The sequence below is a fragment of the Populus alba genome, chromosome 1 (assembly GCF_005239225.2).
Source record: "Populus alba chromosome 1, ASM523922v2, whole genome shotgun sequence".
NCBI classification, from domain to species: Eukaryota; Viridiplantae; Streptophyta; class Magnoliopsida; order Malpighiales; family Salicaceae; genus Populus; species Populus alba.
The window spans coordinates 5,408,098-5,423,910 of NC_133284.1; the positions used below are offsets into that span (position 1 = coordinate 5,408,098).

At 34.4% G+C, this 15,813-nt stretch overlaps 3 protein-coding genes and 1 long non-coding RNA gene across 7 annotated transcripts; 2 read left to right on the forward strand and 2 right to left on the reverse strand.

Moving 5' to 3' along the window:
- Positions 1–256: 256 nt before the first annotated feature.
- LOC118061023 (uncharacterized) lies at positions 257–4,353 on the reverse strand. Its single transcript, XM_035074363.2, has 5 exons — positions 3,995–4,353; positions 3,406–3,509; positions 3,016–3,129; positions 841–924; positions 257–618 (listed from the first exon to the last, which is right to left on the reverse strand). Exons 1-5 carry the CDS (start codon positions 4,272–4,274, stop codon positions 562–564), a joined length of 639 nt encoding a protein of 212 aa, XP_034930254.1. The 5' UTR covers positions 4,275–4,353; the 3' UTR covers positions 257–561.
- Positions 4,354–6,115: 1,762 nt separating this feature from the next.
- On the forward strand, positions 6,116–9,072 carry LOC118061017 (uncharacterized). The gene is made up of 3 exons (XR_004689524.2): positions 6,116–6,506; positions 7,461–7,572; positions 7,878–9,072. It is a non-coding gene; the product is annotated as an uncharacterized lncRNA (long non-coding RNA).
- Positions 9,073–9,849: 777 nt separating this feature from the next.
- Positions 9,850–13,959, forward strand: LOC118060994 (uncharacterized). 4 transcript variants are annotated; one of them, XM_073405656.1, is made up of 3 exons: positions 9,850–10,457; positions 10,820–10,862; positions 10,958–11,263. In XM_073405656.1, the coding sequence occupies exon 1, from the start codon at positions 10,166–10,168 to the stop codon at positions 10,451–10,453; it is 288 nt and encodes a 95-aa protein (XP_073261757.1). In that variant the 5' UTR covers positions 9,850–10,165; the 3' UTR covers positions 10,454–10,457; positions 10,820–10,862; positions 10,958–11,263. The 4 variants fall into 4 exon arrangements, with proteins under 4 accessions (XP_073261757.1, XP_034930239.1, XP_034930237.1 ...); XM_035074348.1 differs by lacking the exons at positions 10,820–10,862; positions 10,958–11,263 and adding an exon at positions 13,580–13,959; XM_035074346.1 differs by lacking the exon at positions 10,820–10,862 and having other exon boundaries at positions 10,967–11,263.
- On the reverse strand, positions 13,823–15,455 carry LOC118060987 (chlorophyll a-b binding protein 7, chloroplastic). Its single transcript, XM_035074329.2, has 5 exons — positions 15,296–15,455; positions 14,828–15,010; positions 14,674–14,711; positions 14,065–14,579; positions 13,823–13,959 (listed from the first exon to the last, which is right to left on the reverse strand). Exons 1-5 carry the CDS (start codon positions 15,349–15,351, stop codon positions 13,942–13,944), a joined length of 810 nt encoding a protein of 269 aa, XP_034930220.1. The 5' UTR covers positions 15,352–15,455; the 3' UTR covers positions 13,823–13,941.
- Positions 15,456–15,813: the final 358 nt, after the last annotated feature.

Below are 15,813 nucleotides of genomic sequence, written 5' to 3' on the forward strand. Positions count from 1 at the left end.
TGATTAATATTGCTAGTTTTGCAATGGAAAACCTTTGGAATATGAGAAAAAAGCATAGCCAAAATGCATGCTAACTGTGATGTAGTCATGACTACCTGGTGTTAGGAGCCGGAATTAACATTAGGCCACAATTGCGCAGAATTTCCTTGTATCACATTTTCTGGACTTCCATAGAAGTCAATACACATAAAAACCCCAAGTTCAACACACTCAAAACAAGACTTCCCTGCCTTCCAAGTAATTGCAAACCACAAAAAGAAAATGAAGATAGGAATTCATAACCATGCTCGATATAGTTTTTATCCGTAGCCAATCTATCTATTGTAGATCAAGCATGGAACTACAAAAGGTATTTGCTCCCTATTTTGTGATTATCAAATCATTATAATATACATCTCAAATAAATATCTAACAGATCGTATTGAATCAGGATTTCTTAACTAATAACACCTGCGCTTATCAAAGAACATAACTGGGAAAGAAAGACTGGAAATCTTAAAAGATGGCAAATCGTTCAGCCCCACATATCGGCATTCTATACAAAACAAAAGGAGTTTCATACTACAAAAAGTACTTCATCCGATCATCTCTCCTCATGGCATTGTATACAGCTTGAACCTGGCAGAATGAGAAGTTCCATGTCAACAAATTTCACCAGGTGTTATTGATATCATGCGCAAAATAATCAACATATCATTTATTAAGCATATATATATATATATATATATATATATATAGACATATCAGCCCCTTTTCTTTCCTTTTGGTTTCCATAGAAAGCTACAAAATATATCTCATCAAAATATTTGGCGTGCCTGAGAGAGAGAAAGAGAAAGAGACCTGCTCACTAGAAACAACTTGAACAGGACCAATGTTGACTGACACATATTTGCCCCTCGAAGATACTTTCTGCCTCACTCGACCCTGGAAAAAAAGGTAGCTTAATGTAATTAGATACTTGTTTATAATACAATCTCTAGGTGGATAATTCAACAGGTTACTCAGATCCGCAATCAAAGAAAAAGGTTGCCAAAAAAAAACAAGAAAGAAAGGTCATCTAGTTTAATAACAATCTGATTATATTTATTTTTAAAAGGTGTCAAGATTTTCAAGAACAGGTAAGCATTTTGAAACAATCAGCATCAGTTCAATGGGTCAACTTATTTCTTCAAACTGCAATACTGAGAGTAAAACAATTCACCATGTTCCAAGATAAAGACTCTTATATTGATGAAATTACAATAAATTGATAGCAATCTCAGCTTTTTCCTCTCTTTTTTCCCCTTCCTGGACAGCATAAGTAACCCAAACATGCCTTTAAATATAACATTTCTTTCTATGTATCTGACCAAGAACCACAGCATGACAGCAAGATTGACACATCCAAAACAGTAATCTTATTGAGAAATTAAGCTTTTTTTTCTGATAAGGTTCATATTGTTGTCTAACAGTTTAATCACTTTAATGGTAAAGTCAACCATTAGTGTTGCAAGAAGGAAGAAGACAAATTTTCTTTTTTAGCCATAAGCTGAGGCATAATATGATGACAGATAATATATGTGGCATCTGTTTCACTTTGCAACATCAACAAAAATTACAAATGCTTGTATCCGGCCAAAAACTTTCAACACCAGCCCTTATAACATCTTTGAACGCTATTGTTTAGCCCTGGATGTGCATAACTACCATTGCCAATTTGTGGCCAGCATGCTATTCTTATACAGGCCTTCCTCATTACTACTTGTGACTGTTAACCAACAGATTCATATGGCCTGTGTATTCTAGTCCCATCATCCAAGGCTTTTAATCATGTGCTTCAAATCCTAGACTCATCAACACTGTTTGATGAGAAATGATTTAATACACCACCTGTAAAGCACAGCTGATGACATGGCAATCTTCCATAATTGCAAGCTATTTGATGAGGAATTTCACTACCCACATGTTATCGTTAAGGTTTACATTATAGCAGGACTAGTAGTCATTCCCTCCAACTGGATGTGGAAAAATAAAGGCATGGAAATCATCCACCTACCAACTCTGAAACCCAAATCCATGTTTCCCTAAGCTATCATATCTTGAAAAACTAACAAGATAACTTGGTTCAGAACCTATCATATCTTGAAAAACTAACAGGATAACTTGGTTCAGACCACGCAGTTTCTGTTTTCAAATTTCTGCAGAGAAATTTCCAGTAGAAAACCACATATAAGTTAACCAATCACTTTCTTTAAATACATTTTCCCTTCTGTCTTTAAAGCCCTGTATATAATCCTTTTCATTCTATGTTGGAATAGAAAGTTATTAATAGATGAGATTTTATGAGAATGGTTCTTCCTAATATTCCTAGTCGTAAAGAAAGATTTCTTTTCTCGATGTGAAATATAAATTACCTTTGCAGTCTATAAAACACTTATAGTATCTCTAATGTCTGGATAAAAGATGTTATGGCCAGAGATTCTCCACCTAAAACCTTCTTTTATCAATCACTTTAGATCTGATGAATGCAATCAATCATGGGGAGCAACCTTGAACTAATCATGCGAGTTACAGAAGCCAACCATTAATTTCAATCACATAGGATAAAGCACAACTCCATACAGAATGCATTGTCATCTACTCTGGCAAGCATAACATGCCACTGAAAGAACTACTCTGTATTGGCATACAATAAGCACCTCTGTTCAATATCTATGTGCTAGAGCATCCATTACTTTTCACGTGTTTATGAAATTCTAATGCCAATTAGATATTGGACGAGACCACTCATGATATTTAATGAAAACCTTAGTGTAAGGAAATAGAAATGAACAGCCTACAAAAACATAAACATAAAAACTTCAATAAAAAAAAATGCAATTAACAATCCTGTAGGTAATGCAAAAAACAAAAAGGATTCAACATTAACAAGAAAAGACACAATACATGTCTCCTCACAGTTTACTTCTTTCAACGTACCACCATCTTATATATCTTTTCTACTAATTATTTGCAGCAACATGAAAGGACATATACCTCAGGGATTGGTTGTTGAATTACAGATTCAACAGCAATAACCATAGCTTGCACAAAATCATCACCTCCTGTACCTATTGCAGTAAATCCTCTAACTGTTGGATATGAGTTTACCTGGAAGGTAAATAATACTACTGTTCAGATGCCAAATTTGTACGAGTTTGACAAACACATAAGAACAGTGTCTACAAGATCATAACTTCATAGACCACGCATAATAAAAATCTAGACTCTAAAGTGTAACAAAATCAATATCTGTTATTAATATTATTTGACATGGAATAGAGGTTGAATACGAAAACAAAATAAAGAATATTGTCTAACAAGTAATAAAATCAATAAGCTAACAAAGAAAGGGAATGATAATCGAAAGAGGTCAAGCATCTGTACCTTCTTATCCAAAGCAAGCCATTCATTAGTAGAATCATCTGCTACCGTACCACCAATAACCACATTTGTGGTTTGTCCAACCCTCCCTTCTGTCCTTGATACCTCTGTATCATCAACAGAAGTTTCTATCAATACGTGACCGTATGCTTCACACAAATTATAACAAGACCAAATGGAATACATCAGGAATTAGCTGAAAGCATTGATATCCATTAACCCTTGGCATATAAAAACTTCGCAACAAATTCAATTAACCCGGAACTCTCCAAAATAGCAGTACTAATAAAATATAAGAAATAAATAATTGGGAAAACACATTTGGCTATCATGAATTAAAGCATAATAATAATACTAAAAAAAATTAAATAGGACAGTCAGAAGAAATGTAGTAACAGAGAAATAAACTCCTCCGGTTACATTACATCACATTCCCTTGTTTCTAACAAAATAATTGTCAGTCTAATTATAATTGGAACTTAAATCCATTTAACTAAATGACTACAGTTTATCATGCTAAAAATTAAAATGCCAGACAAATTCAATTCAAATACCCAGAAGGCCAGAGAAGAAGAAGAAGAAGTAGACAAACCAGAAATAGCTTTGAGCACAGCTTCTTGAGGGGGGTCTTGATCCTGGTCATCTTCATTGTTGTTGTTGTTATTATAAGAGCAGAAACAATTAGCATGAGTGGGTCTTGGTCTTCCAAAGTGATGAAATTCAGGAGACCTAATGCTTGGTGTCTTACTGGTTGAAACTCCAACGGTTTTTCTCGATGAGAGAGAATAATAGATGATGGTTCGGTTTTGATGGAGAGGAATCATCCATGGCTCTGTTGTCAAAACAGAACGCAGCACACTCGTGCACGCCATTTCTTTTCTTGTTGTTGTTTTGATGATTACGGAGAATTAGCGTTAGAATTTTGTGTTTTGGGGCTATTTATATATTATCTGTGTTGTTGGGTTTAAGGCTTTTAAACTGTCTGTTCAATTAGCCAGATTTTTTCTCTATCTTTCGATGACGTGGCTACTCTGGATGGAACAAGGGCTGCTTCCGCCATGCTTGTTAAACTCGGTCTAAAGATGACTTGAATTAAATTTTAATTTAAATAGAAAAATAACTGACATGACTAAATTCGATTTATCTAATTAAATCTTACCTAAATTCCATATATATATATATATATTCAAGTAGTCTAGATAATTTTATTAATCAATTGTTCCTATTAATTTTATTTATTCTCTCCTATCAAGATAGTCGATAATTTATACTTGGTGTTTATTAGGTTAAAGTAACTTGTAATTAATACCTATAAAAGATTATTTTTTTATGGGGATAAGACTCTTTGATATTTATATAAATATTTATTTAAAAAATATATATAATAATATTCTAAAAGAGAGATGCTTTAAAAATATGTATATATAGTAAAAAATGAAGTTTGTAAACCTTTTATTTTGAATGTCTCATGATATATTTATGTTTCATGAATCTTATTTTTTTTTTTGTGAAGAGAAGAGTTTAAAGTATTATTTTACCTTAATAGCAATTAATATATGTGTGTGTGTGTTTGATATAAATATGGTAGGTTCCTGTATGATTTTTATACACCTAAAAAATATAGAAAAATTAAAAATTCAAGAGACCAAATATAACTAAGCCCATAAAAATTGAATTATTTTCCATGGTTAGACTCATAAGAGGTGGGTAATACTATTAAACGAGTTTAAGGGAGAAGGGTTATCCCATTTGATATTTCTAGGAAGGATGATCATATCTTCACATGTTTGTTTTAGGAGGATGCTCATTTTTTTTGAGCGTGTTTGAGACTTAACATACTACTAAGTTTAATTGTGATTAAGTCTACATAGTGCGAGACTCAACATGTTTTTATTGAGACGTGCTTGTGTTCTAGAAAAGTTATACCAATATTTTTTTTAAATCTAATTTTTTTTAATAAAAATATATTAATAAAAACTTAATTTATCCTATGATGTAGATCTATCCTGGTTGAGAATGTATAGGCTAATTCTACAATAACTTCGCTTTATAGCATCGCTCCCTTCTTTAAATTTCACTGTTATTCATAAGGTGACTTGTGATATTTAATTTATTAAAATCATACGATTAAATTGATAAAATAAGTAGTTAACATAAATTTTTTAACATGTGAACAAAAAATAGATTAAAAACGTGCTTTGTTAATTCTGCGTTTAATTAATCGAGCTACTATCGAATTCTTTTTTTTTTCCTCAGGAAAAAGCAACCCAAGCAAGTCGACTTGTCAGAGGTTTTAGATTTCAAGTCAATTTCATCAAAACGGTAAACTTCCTCCTAGAATTATCGTTTTTATTGCAGTTTTGATCAACTTGTCTTCGGCTTGTAAAGTCGGCCTGGTACCAATCTTGCATTTTCCGTGCTAGCTAGTTTAAAGTAAATTTAAATTGCGTAATTATGAGTTGATGGAAGTAGTTGTTTGTTTGGAAATGCTAATCGTTGATTTAAATATATTTTATTTTCTGTTCAATTCAGATTGATTTAAGATATGTACGGCAGTGAGTGTGGTAAATATTATTTTATTTTGAAATTTATTAAAATAATATTTTACTAAAAAGATACTAAAAAATTAATTTAAAATTAAAAAAACTCAATTTTTTTTTTTTTTAAATCCTGGTTGGAACTTAACGAGAAACAAGGCTTCATTTAAGCTTTTTTAATCGAAAAGGCAAAACTTAGCATGTTTTTATTTCACTCCGGGGACATTGAGTGTTGATGAGTAATGCCAATGGATAAGGGAGACCTTAATGATCAGTTTCCAGCAGCCTCCCAATAGAACTAATCACAAAGCAATCCATGGGCCTCCAAGTGACCTGTTTACTGCGGAGAAAGAGAGGAAAGTGTTGGCGGAGGACGAAAATACGCCCCCTCCCCTAGTTTGAACTCTAGGTCCAATGGTTGTGTCAGCAATGGAGATGCTCATAGGTGGAGTTTGTGAGGAAGATAGTGTTCCATCAGGAGGAAAGACATGCAAGTCCGTTTCAGCCTCTGTTTTATTGCGGAAGTTGCGGTGGAGTACCCTTGGACTGCAATTTGACTGATCTAAGGTAAGTGCTTTCACTTTTGCTATACCTATGCTAGTTTTGTAATCTTCCATCACGCACGCATGCATCTGTTATTGTTTTATGAGATTTTTGTTCATTGATCATTCAATTTCATGCTACAGTGAAAAGGCAGAGCGCAATGCCTTTAGGGTTTAGGAATTGTCCATTAGACCTTTTCTGTTTAATTTGGAAGTTTTCTGTTTGAGCTTGTCCATTAGACCTTTTCTGGTTGCCAAATTAGTGTAGATGCTTTAATTAGTATGAAGCATGGACCCTTTTATTTATTTATTTATTTTTTTATGTAGTCGCCTGTTGCTTCTGTAAGGTTTAATATTGGCCTTGCAACCCAGGGGTTTGCTTATTGGTTACAACGCCCAATCTGTCCCAATGCATTATGAATGCCCTGGATTTTGATCACTCAATATACAGCCTCCGCACGGTACTGTGTGACTTCTGGAACAATGTGTATATTTCACATGAAGTTATTGTAATAAACTTACTTGCTATCAACACTATACCCTGCTTTCCTACCAAGAGGTGCATAATGTTTAAGACACAAGCACGTCTGAAAGTAACAGTTTTAATTCGCTTTTACATAGGATTTTGAGAGCTTGTGCTTGGAGATAGCAGCTCAGTTTCATCAGTCTGTGGTGAAAACAAATGTCCACTTTTTTGTGTACAGAAAGTATTGTCAACTTACTGCAGTTTAAGAACATACATTTGCATGTAAGAAGATAGTCTTAACCACCTAAACATTGCTGCTTAAATCCATATAAAGCCACCTTACTTGACTAGAGATTCAAGCTAGTCCTTTTTGTATTTTAGTTTATTTGTCATCATCATCTTTTAGAGGATGATTTCTGTAACACTTGAAATGTATTAACGCAGCATTTCGTTTAGAAGGTATGATTCTTACAACTTGAAATGAATTTCAATGTGTTTTTTTGTGTGGTGCAGCATTACTACAAACTATCTCATCCGCATAACAAGATCCCTGATGAACTCTGTCAGCTGGCTAAGAAAATGGCTGCTCCTGCAATGCCCATGTGAGAAGAATTTCAGCCAGAAGGTGCAATAGTAAACTATTTTGCACCAGTTGACTATCAATAGAAGTTTGCTTATATCTTCTTTTGGTCCATTTTCTATTTAATATTTAATGGCTAATGGGCCTTAGTGCAATGATAAGGTTGCGCTATTGTGACTAAAAGTTCACTGGTTTAAACTGCAGAAACAGTAAAACAACCATGCAGGGGTTTACACACTTTACATATCTTCAGCATTTATATAACTGGCTACAAATCTTCTACTTTGGTGAAAATTCAATGTCTTGGAAATGGAACTAATGTACACAACAATGTTTATGTCTCCTGTCAGGAGATACACTCGGGTGGGCACTTGGATGACATGGAAGCTGATTGGAGTAAACCTATTGTAAGCATGAGGTATCTTGGGAATTCTTTATTCTATCGTTTTCTCCAACATTTTCAACCCAAAGAAGAGGTGTTAGTTGCTGGCTCGATCTTTCTTTCCCTTCTGTTTGGGCTGCAAGGCTATTTTCCTTTCGGGTGGAAAGTCTAGAGAGGATCCACCATTAGCAGTGTTCCTCCAAAGTGGTGATGTGGTGCCCATGGCTGGAGAAGCAAGGGAATGTTTTCATGGTGATTGAAAGCCTCTGGAATATCTTGAATTAAAGAGCTGTATTTTTTCTTAATAAAGTTTTCATCTTCATGTTTACCCTCAAAATTTAGCCTTCCAAGGGGAAAACTCAAGTCAAAGGAGAGTTTATGGTTTATTTTCGTTAGGCAGCCAAAAACCTGCCTCAATTCATTGAACTTCCACACATGAAACTCATATTTTCTGTGAACTATGAAGAAGCTGTTTGTAGCAAGAATTAATTGACATCATTGTGCTTAGCCTTTTGTTCTAGTGACTCCTGTTCCTGCGAATTTAATTTTGTTGCATATTAATTCTCTGCTTTGATTTCTGATCATCACAGGCGTGCCTAGCTAGGATCTTTTCCAACAAAGAAAATACTGAAATCGCAACCCTTGAATCACATTTCTGTGACGAGAAAGATTTCTTAGAGTTCATCAGAACCTCGAGAATCAACATTAACACCAGACAAGTTTTTTGAGAGCATTAAACTCTCTCTCTCTCTCTCTCTCTCTCTCAAATGCGAGATTTGATTTAAGATTCAACTGGAATGATTTCAATAAGAGAGGTTTTAAATATTTTTTTATCTGCAACTCTTTTCCTCTACCAAATCAGTAGAGTATTCTCCTTCAAGTCCCCAGTACCACATCACGTGTGAATGGCTATCTTCACACACCATTGGAGTGGAATCTCTAACTCCAGCTGGGACAGATTGTTCATTATTCCTGTAATTTTGAGCAATGAACTCCTCAAACGTCAAATCCTGCTGATAAGACAACTTGATTCCCTCTGCCGAAAGTTTCTTGTAATCTTCCCATTGCTCAATGTACACACTACACACGCTGTTTTTGCCTGGAAGGTAGTGCATAATAATTCCAAGTCAGCCGGAAGCACGCGTTCGATATAATATACAAACACTCAGCAATGATTGACTTATATATTTAGGGTTTGAAAAGAAGCGAATTGTTGGTACGTAACGACCGCTTATTTGCTAATAAACAAGTGTTTTATACTGTAGTCGAGTCTTTGCCATCATTAACAAATAATATGAAAGCTTAGTAGTATTACTTTTTCTTAAGAGCAAATATGACGGTTATGGAAGTTGAAATCTTCCGTATGTCACTCGGTCCAACCGTATTCTTAAAGAATTTTAATTTTTTAATTACTTTTTATATATTTTTCAATTGATATCAAGAATAAATTTTCATAAGGAAATAAAAAAATATTTTTTCCACATTCCTAAACAAGACACTGAAACATAAGAAAAACCATGAATGTGTTTTTCAATAATATAAAACACATGGATAAAAGATAAAAAAAAAAATCATGTGTTTTTCTTTTATTTTGATTGAAGAAGGAGGAGATTAAGCCTGATTGGAAGTTTTTTTGAAAAAATTTAAATTTTTTTTTTATTTTTTTTGCTTTAAATTTATATATTTTTGATATTTTCAAATTATTTTGATGTGCTGATTTCAAAAATAATTTTTAAAAAATAAAAAAATATTATTAAATGCTTTTCTAAGTAAAAATACTTTAAAAAATAATAATAACTACACTTACGCAATATATAGGGCTATCAACACATGGAACATGGATAAAAGATGGGACAGCCGTCCGGGTATCAAACGGCAGTGACAAGTAAAATGTGAAGCACTCCAAAACAAAGAAAGAAGACGTGGTCCATCTGGAGAAGTCTACTAAGCAAAAGCAATAATGTAATCGTAAGCTGACACTCCAAGAAAAAATCAACTCCAAACAAGAAGAAGAAGAGGCAACGTCGCCCACAAAATAAAATGATATAAAAATATTGTTCACTACACTACAAAAAACAACTCCCAGCCACCACCAAACACTCACGCGTCTACGTGTAGATTTCTGTTACCACTTTCCTTAAAATCAAACTAAAATTTACAATCCAAACAAACAAGAAATCAAACTCACTTTCTATCTTCTCTTGCACAACTCGTATCTCTCTCCCCTTCTTGTTAGTTTTTATTCTCTGAAGGATAATGGAACCGATCGTTTTGACCCAGTTGGCAACGGGTATTAGTGTGCTAGCCGGGGCGGTTCTGGTCAAGTCGGTTATGGGCCAGAAGCCCATGGCTGGTCCGACGTGCCCATCTTGCAACGGAACGGGTCGAGTCGCTTGTCTTTGTTCCCGTTGGTCAGACCGAGATGTGGGTTGCCGGACTTGTTCTGGTTCCGGTCGCATGGCGTGTAGTAGCTGCGGCGGGAGAGGTACTGGTCGGCCTATTCCGGTTCAAATCTCTATGCGGTCACCAAACCGCCCATCTTGATCCGGTTCGTGCCTTAAAGATTTGTTTTCGGGTCTGTTATGGCAGTGAATATTAGTTAATTTCTCGCTTTCTCTCATATTTCTATGTAAGCTTGTTTTCTTTTTCGGATTTTCCCAAACTCTGGAAAAGATTAAATTGTAATATAATACAAGTTGAAGAGATACTTGGATGGAGAGAGGGAGATGAGATGGAAGATTAGTTGGTTGTAACTTGCAATGACAGTGATGAATACATTGATTCCTGAAATTCTTATAAAAATCGATAACTGAGAAGTTTAAAGTAGTTGAATTCTTGTTTGCTTATGATGTTTGCTATCGATTCTCTATCAGGCATATAGTTTCTATTGCTAAAGCTTATACTGTGTAGGAAGTGGCATCTCATAGGATAAGAGGTCAAAAGAAAGCACGAGGTTAATTTTTGCGTGTTTGAGAATATCTTAATAGTGTGTGGATTCTGATTTATTTCTAGATGGCTGAGAATTTACAGTGAATTCTTGCATATTAGGAAATCCAGTCTATATATACCAATCTTCGAATGAAGATCAATGTGCCTTTACCAAATCCATCTGTGTCGTATGGTGCTATGATTTCTTGAGGACGACTCAGCCATTTTTGTGGTGTATCGTGTATGAACTGGATGCCAGGCAAGTGGTGCGCTTTCCACAAGTAAAAAAGTTCTTAGGGTATAAAGTGCTTGTGGGTGTGAGATATCAGTGGTGATAACTGAATTCAATGCTCCAGTATTTGCAGAGCAAATATCAGAAAACTTATTTAAATTCTAATAGAGTTTGCAACTTGCAATTTGTTTTTATTGATAGTTTTGATGTGGATGACTCATTCATGGACAGATTTTGTCTGCGAATGCAAAATTTTTGTCAAGGCATGAAAATGATAATAGTAATTAAAAAAAAAACTACCCTCTCCCAGTTAAAGAAAGAGCTTCTTAAAGAACAGTTTTTAAACTTTGCTGGAATGCATAAATTGCCTTGGTGTTGTACTTGTTAGATTTTTTTTTCTATATTCTATATACATTCTTTGTGTATATACAATAAGGTCCGGATATTGATAGAATCCATCTCATTTGTAGTATATCAGTATTTTTTGTAGTATAATACTTCAGTAGATTTTGCCTCGGTTATTATATTTATCCTTTAGTTCAGTTTTAATTTAGGTTTATGAAATTTCAATAAAATAAAGAAAATAAAAAGTCTTTATGTCACGTTACCGAGGGCCTCGTTACTTAGATTGCATCCAAATGGATGCTGTAGTGTACTTGCACGTAAGAATCACTTTTCAGCAAGCTAAAGAAAAACCATTAATAATGGCTTGAAAAAATAAATAAATAAATAAAATGGAAGCGTTCCAAAAGCGCCAAACAGCAGTCTTAATCTTAATTATTCTCCGCTTCCGGTGATAGTCACAAATTAATTAATCAATCACTATGATATAATTGGGAATGAAAGCTTCTTAATTATTATTAAACACTTTAAGCACAAGAAGGGGTTGATATTGCGATAATTATTATTTTTTAAATTATTTTATTTTAAAAATATATTAGATAATTTTTTTTTATTTTAAAACAAGTTTATTAAAACAATTAAAAAAACATAAAAAAATTAAATTAAAAAAAATAATTTTTTGATAAATAGCGTTTTGGGTGCAATGCGGAACACGGTCCCAAACAGAATGAAAATCGCGGTTAGTACAGAAGTTATTAGATATAAGATTGTCCATGGAGATGTTTCCATCATAGAGTAGCTAGTGGATTTATTTGATACTTCTGCATAAAATCTTCTATAGCAAAGTACTACAACATTTGAAGAATGGTTCCGAAGATGAGAGGCGGGAATTTCATAGAAAGTGTTTATTTTTTGCTTATAAACCGATGTTCTTGATGCTAGGAGGAAGAAGAGAGCGGAGTTCTATACCCGTTGCGATTAGTAGATTTATTTGACGAACCCAGTAAAAATGACTCAAATAGAAGATTTACTTGATCACTTGATGCATGGGGTGTAAACAAGTTTAATCTTGAGTAAATGCTGAAAATTAGAACTATGATAGTAGAAATAAAGAGATCGCCATGGAAGAAGAAGAAGAAAAGTTGAAGAAGAAGAAGAAGAAGAAGAAGAAGAAAAGTTGGTTTTCATATAATGAAGATGCATGTCTTCCACTACGCGTCTACGCGGTTAACTCAAAGCAGAGGAGATTAAACTTAGATTTGAATGTAGACATCGCCTTTTTCAAAATAGTTTTAGAAATAAATGATTTAAATCTATCTCAAACAAATAATTTATTTTATTTCCCCGTTTAAATGCTGTGTTCTGTTTCTTGGCATCTGTTTTGTTTTCGGTAATTAATTTTCGCAACATCTAATTTTATTTGTGATGTATTGTTATTTTTTGTTTTTATATCCTCACTTTTAAAAGAGTAATTAAAGATAGAGTAGCAGAACGCTGAGAGATTCTATATTCATTATATTTGCACTTGCCAAAAAACATGAGTTTTTAGCATGTAGGCTAAGAGTGTGGTTAAGAATTATGGATTAAGTAAAAGGGGGTAAATTATTTGTAGAAAAGTCTTATTAAAGTAGAGATGGATTGAAAAAACAGGTCATAAGAATCAGGGGAACTATTATATTCATTATTTTTTAGCCCAACCTAGCATTGAACCTATTTATTTTTAACTCTAAAAAAATTTAGATTTTATGATTAGAACATAAATCATAAATATTTTTTTAGATTAGTCAGAGATATTTTGCTTATACAATAACTCTCTCTTTTTTTTTTTAATATAAAAAAAATAGGCCTTATGAGCTATAAAATAGATAATAATATTTCTTAAATGCAGATTTTAAATCTTTATTCTCTATGATATATTTATTTTAAGAGTTTTTTTTTTTTTTAAAATATGAAAGTATTTTCTTTAAAAAATAAAATTACTTATTTAAATATCGAAAAATTTTCAAATTTATTAAATAAAATTTTTTGAAGGTATCGGATATCAAACACTAATTATCTTGATTAGAAATAATAAATCAAACTATCAGAATTAAGAGATTAATTAATTTTTTAAGATATATAAACTCTGCTCCAAATTTACCTCATCAATTTGCACATTATCTTACCAGGATTGTCGTTCTACTTGTATTAAATGGATTACTGGCGCATGGAGAGTTAAATGCCATGCCTCCACTCACTATTTCAAAAATTGATGGATGGGCAGTGAGTGAGAGCCTCGGCGATGACAAGCTCTGAAGTTTCATGTGGTACATGATGGTTGCGTTTCTGGGCAACTTTTGTTGCTAGCTCAAATATATCGGTGACATATCTAAGTTCAATGGGTGGTTTTTGTACATAGCAACAGCACTCTATGAGAAATCATAACGATCAGAGACATTACAAGTTCTAGTGATGATACAAAGGTTGCATCGACAAATACAAATATTTCAAGCTCCTTCCTTGATTAGGCAAGCATGTTCACCAGTGTTTCTCACTTGGGGGTGAAAGCCTGAAACATACCATTTATGATAGTTAGCTCAATTTAAAACAACTTGTTCTTGCTGTATTATTTACATGTTTCTACTATTGTTTAAAGTTTTAGGGGTGCACTTACAGAAAAAACGGTGGCATGGCCAGGATCTGCAAGGTGAGCAAAGAGGTTGTCGATAGGACCAGTTCCGGTGTAAATGTGTTGGAACCAAGCACCCATGACAGCCAACATAGCCAATCTTCCATTCTTGATCTCCTTTGTCCTCAATTCCTTGACCTTCTCAGGAGAACCACTTCCCCATCCAAGCGGGTCAAACCATAGCCCACCCGGGTAACCAACATCAGTACCAGTGAGCTTGTTGTTTGGGAAGATAGGATCAGTGTTGACACACCCTGGCTTGAGAATATCTGCCCATCTCCTCCCTTCAGCCCAGCCAATAAAGAACAACTCAACAATGAAGAGTGTGGTGGTGTCAGTGAAGTATTCAAGTTCTCCAGCAGTGTACCATGAGGGGGTGTTTAGGATGCCAATCTTTGTTAGGAATTCTGGGATGAAAATACCAGCAGCACCTAGCATCGCCCATCTGCAGTGAACAAGTTCTGCTTGCACATTCCATCTCAGAGTTTCAGGATCAGATCCTGTTTCAGACAAATTACAACATGCATAAGTATTTCATGATTGGTTATATTGAGAGTAAATGGCCAGGACCTCATGGTTAATTTGCTCACTTACCAAGACCTAGAGGATCAAAACCAAAGTCTCCAGGGAGGCTGCAGTTGAAAACAGTTAAGCAAAAATTAGGATGCATAGCACAGCCCTTGAGTGTTTTCATGAATGAAAAGAAAGAAGGAGAGGTTTGGGGCTAAAGGACAAGTCTTTAACTGACCTTCCATCAAGCCATGGAGGAGGGGTGCTACCAGGGAACCAGAGGGGTCTATCAGGGTCAGCTGCAACACAAACTGTAACTGATCGAGCTGCAGTTGGTGTTGTGTACTTTCTCAGTCTCAATTTCTTCCCACTAAGAAAAGAAGCCTTTGTTGACCCAACGAGGAACCCAGTCTTCTGGGAACTGCAATATATTTTCTTACGTGATTCACTTCACAGCACTTTATTTTTTCTTAAAAGAAAAAACTTGCGTTATTTTTCGGAATCTTTCCTTGTATAACTATGGTTCAAAATTCAAGTGTAATTAAGAATCAATCTAGAATGAAGTAGCACGATCAACTTACTAGGATTGAATCATTTCTAACATACTTTAAAAAAGTTTTAGCATATGTCACAAAGCTAATAGTTGTTAGTAGCATCATTAATGTAGTTGGTCTTTATGGGATTTGAGACTTGAGAGAGGACTTGCCTGGAAGAAGAGATGGAAACAGCTGCAATGGCAGAAGAAGCACAAACAGAAGCCATTTTTGTGGCCAAAAGATTTTCTTCCGAAGCGTTTGCACTGTGTTTGAATGGTATATGGAGGAGGGTTGCAAATCTGTTAATGTATGCAGGGGCTTATCTTGAAGGATAGGAGAAGTAACCTCTAATTGGCTACTTGATTGCCACGTGGCATGCAGAATCTGATATCAAGCATCTCTACCTCTGCTTCTTCCGCTTACTTGGATGAATCAGAAATTGGTGGCTCACATTCTCTGTCATGTAAATGATATATCTAAAAATCAGTTGCAATTTGGGCCCATGGTGTCTCTGAAAGCTGTCAAAACTTGATAATAGATCACAGGTGCTACGATACAGATGCTTCACATAAAGGATCTGTGGAATAGGATTATGAATGAGCTCTCTGAATTGCCCATTTGCTAGAGAACTGTGTGATAGCCTGGCCCATCTGCAAGTTCATATAATTTCTGTTGATAGCAGCAAACC

Excerpts from the sequence above, each read along its gene's own strand:
- LOC118060987 (XM_035074329.2), bottom strand. The coding sequence starts at position 15,351 with ATGGCTTCTGTTTGTGCTTCTTCTGCCATTGCAGCTGTTTCCATCTCT. Across the intron at positions 15,011-15,295 it reads GTTTCCATCTCTTCTTCCAG|TTCCCAGAAGACTGGGTTCC; the intron begins GCAAGTCCTCTC and ends AATATATTGCAG. Across the intron at positions 14,580-14,673 it reads TTTTGATCCTCTAGGTCTTG|GATCTGATCCTGAAACTCTG; the intron begins GTAAGTGAGCAA and ends TGTCTGAAACAG.
- LOC118060994 (XM_035074348.1), top strand. The coding sequence starts at position 10,166 with ATGGAACCGATCGTTTTGACCCAGTTGGCAACGGGTATTAGTGTGCTA.
- LOC118061023 (XM_035074363.2), bottom strand. The coding sequence starts at position 4,274 with ATGGCGTGCACGAGTGTGCTGCGTTCTGTTTTGACAACAGAGCCATGG. Across the intron at positions 3,130-3,405 it reads GGCTTGCTTTGGATAAGAAG|GTAAACTCATATCCAACAGT; the intron begins GTACAGATGCTT and ends TTTACCTTCCAG. Across the intron at positions 925-3,015 it reads TTCAACAACCAATCCCTGAG|GGTCGAGTGAGGCAGAAAGT; the intron begins GTATATGTCCTT and ends CTTTTTTTCCAG.